At 35.1% G+C, this 2,684-nt stretch overlaps 1 protein-coding gene across 1 annotated transcript; it reads left to right on the top strand.

The window, feature by feature from the left end:
- The first annotated feature begins 437 nt into the window (after positions 1–437).
- LOC105458109 (replication protein A 70 kDa DNA-binding subunit-like) lies at positions 438–2,328 on the top strand. Its single transcript, XM_011703172.1, has 6 exons — positions 438–577; positions 661–823; positions 900–1,101; positions 1,411–1,520; positions 1,590–1,762; positions 1,999–2,328. The coding sequence occupies exons 1-6, from the start codon at positions 498–500 to the stop codon at positions 2,030–2,032; spliced, it is 762 nt and encodes a 253-aa protein (XP_011701474.1). The 5' UTR covers positions 438–497; the 3' UTR covers positions 2,033–2,328.
- The last annotated feature ends 356 nt before the right edge of the window (positions 2,329–2,684 follow it).

The following is a 2,684-nucleotide window of genomic DNA, read 5'->3' as shown; positions in this document are numbered from 1 at the left end:
TATAATTTATATGTATATACTTTACAAAGCTGTATCTTGATGCATTAGGTGCAATAGTGAATTAAAATGGCGCTTTGATCATTTGATTGGTGCTTTGTCATGTGATTTAGACAGCCAATCAGACCATACCCTTCAATGTCGTATCTCTGTTTTCTAGGACTCTAGACTGTACGAGCCCCACTACCGTCTATTGCACATGCGCAGTATAGTTTGGAAAAGGATAAAGATACCACTTTGAATGCTCTTTCTCGGATCTCTTCTTAACAAAGGCGGCATGGGCCGTGCGCGTTCCAGTATTATTATATTTTAGTGGGGAATACGCATCGCCATTTTGGCTCCTACTTAGTGCAGAATGGTTTTGAAAAGTGCGGTTGAAAAGTGCAGTTACCAGAAGCTGAAAAGTGCAGTTACCAGGAGCCAAAATGGCGATGCGTATTCCCATATAATATAGTACCCTAGTTCAAACTTTCCCTTCCCATCTCACAGATTGTTCAAAAATGGCTACTTCAATTTCAGATTATAATACCGCTAATAGATTCGTTATACCAATTGCGGCATTAAATCTATACCAGAACAGGTGATAGTTTGATTCTATATGTATAAGATATTTCTAGATATGTGTGTTTTGAAAAAAAAAGGACAATGATAATATTCGTTTAGGTGGGCAATCAAGGTTCGCGTAATCAACAAGTCTCTGATCAACATGTGGAGCAATTCCTATAGCGCAGGCACGCTCTTCTACATGGACCTGATTGACGACAGTGGCGAAATTCGCTGTACCGCATTTAAAGATCAATGCGACAAATTCTACGACATGATACAGGTACGTGTCGGCTAAAATCAGCATACGAATCTTTTCTCTACGAAGGATTAAACTGTCGAGCATTTCGTTTGTGCAGTTTGGAAATGTGTACTACATCTCGCAGTTCTCGCTGAAGGCGGCGAACAAACTGTTTAATCCATTGAAGAACGATTACGAGATGACGATAACCCCTGATACAGAGATCGTGCCTTGTCACGAGTACAACGATGACATTCCGACGCTGCAGTTTAACTTCTGTCCCATAAGTGAACTGGAGAACAACGAGAATAGTCTAATAGGTAATCCTTATAGCAATTCGATAAAATTTAAAACATAACAATTTCGTCACTCAATAGATTTTTTCAATAGATTATATATGTCATTGATAATACTCTTGCGACAAAATTTGTATCAACTGTTGACATTTATATTACGTTTTGTTATCTGTTTTAATCTTGTCTCTAAAATTATCTAAGTATCTATTGGTAATGCTTGTTGATAAACAAGTTTCACTATATATGGTAATAAATAGCAAATTTTATATGAAATAAGATAAAAATAAGATTCTTATATAATTCAACTAATACGAAAATTATGGATCGTAATAGATGTCTTGGGTGTCGTTAAAACTGTCAGCGATGTACAACACATACAACACACTACCGGCATAAAGGTCGTGAAGAGGGACGTTAATATCGTCGATGACAGCGGAACGATGGTAAGTAGATTTGACACACCAGATTTTACCGTTTTGCTCTGACGAATGAATAAATGAATTTTCTGTTAGGTATGCGTTACGCTGTGGCAAGAGCAAGCCGAGGACTTCGATGACTCTAATACTGAGGCTCCAATAATCTTAGCTATTAAGGGAGCGTACATGAGCGAATTCAATGGGCGGAGAAACTTGTCCCTTATAAGTTCCTCTTTACTTAAAAATCCTGATCTTCCTGAAGCACACAGGTATGTTCAAGCTGATTCTTAATTGAGACAATACTCTAATTTCTGAATTATAATTACAATTTAGTCTAAATAGAGAGAAATGTACCTCATTTTGTATTCGCTCTGCATTTTTAATGCTAATTTTTTAATTATATATTTTCTTATCAAATTCTACAAATTTAGATATACGACATAATTACATAAAATTGTAGTTACATAACATTTATTTAGCTGATGTATCACAATGTAAATTTCAGATTGCGCAGATGGTACACTGCAGGCGGCCATTAAGAGTCCGCGAAATCATTGTCTAGACTTGGAGGCGGTGATGACTTTAACGCGCCGTTGTATAAGACTTATGTGGCACATCTAACAGACAAACTCTCTAAGCTGGCGCATTGAGAGATTGGATTCCAATTAAATTTCACACGTTTCGCATTAAAGATGTTTTAGAGATGTTTATGTTTAAAGCTAGTAAGTTTGCGAATTAAATACAATTTATGTTTCTTTTGTTTCTCGAAATTTGTTCTGTTCGTTTCTATTATTCGGTGAAATTTAATTATTTTTTCATGTAAGTAAAAAAAAACCGAATGTATCACGGAAAAATTAAAACATATAATTACATTACGTTACTTTCAAGAATATTTATCATTTTATGTCTTTGTATTATGATTTCTATATAATAATACATTTATTGAGTACGATTTTTATAAAATAAATATCTACACATTGACGTTGGCGTTTTTATTATTGTCTGATAAGTAAATGAGATTGGAATGTTAATGGTAAGATTAGTGTAATTCAAATATGAGCGGGAATAGATCCAATCTTGAAGACCAATCAAAATTGGATATCGTATGGCTTGACTAGAGTCCTAGATTATCAGAGAAGCGCGACCGGCTTATGGCAGTATCGCAAAAGTACTAGAAAATATTAAAAATGA

This window comes from Wasmannia auropunctata, unplaced genomic scaffold (assembly GCF_000956235.1).
Source record: "Wasmannia auropunctata unplaced genomic scaffold, wasmannia.A_1.0 LD334673.1, whole genome shotgun sequence".
Lineage (NCBI taxonomy): Eukaryota > Metazoa > Arthropoda > Insecta > Hymenoptera > Formicidae > Wasmannia > Wasmannia auropunctata.
The sequence above is the reverse complement of the archived record's forward strand: the minus strand, read 5'-3'. Positions and strand labels throughout refer to the sequence as shown.

Excerpts from the sequence above, each read along its gene's own strand:
- LOC105458109 (XM_011703172.1), top strand. The coding sequence starts at position 498 with ATGGCTACTTCAATTTCAGATTATAATACCGCTAATAGATTCGTTATA. Across the intron at positions 578-660 it reads TTAAATCTATACCAGAACAG|GTGGGCAATCAAGGTTCGCG; the intron begins GTGATAGTTTGA and ends ATATTCGTTTAG. Across the intron at positions 1,102-1,410 it reads CAACGAGAATAGTCTAATAG|ATGTCTTGGGTGTCGTTAAA; the intron begins GTAATCCTTATA and ends GGATCGTAATAG.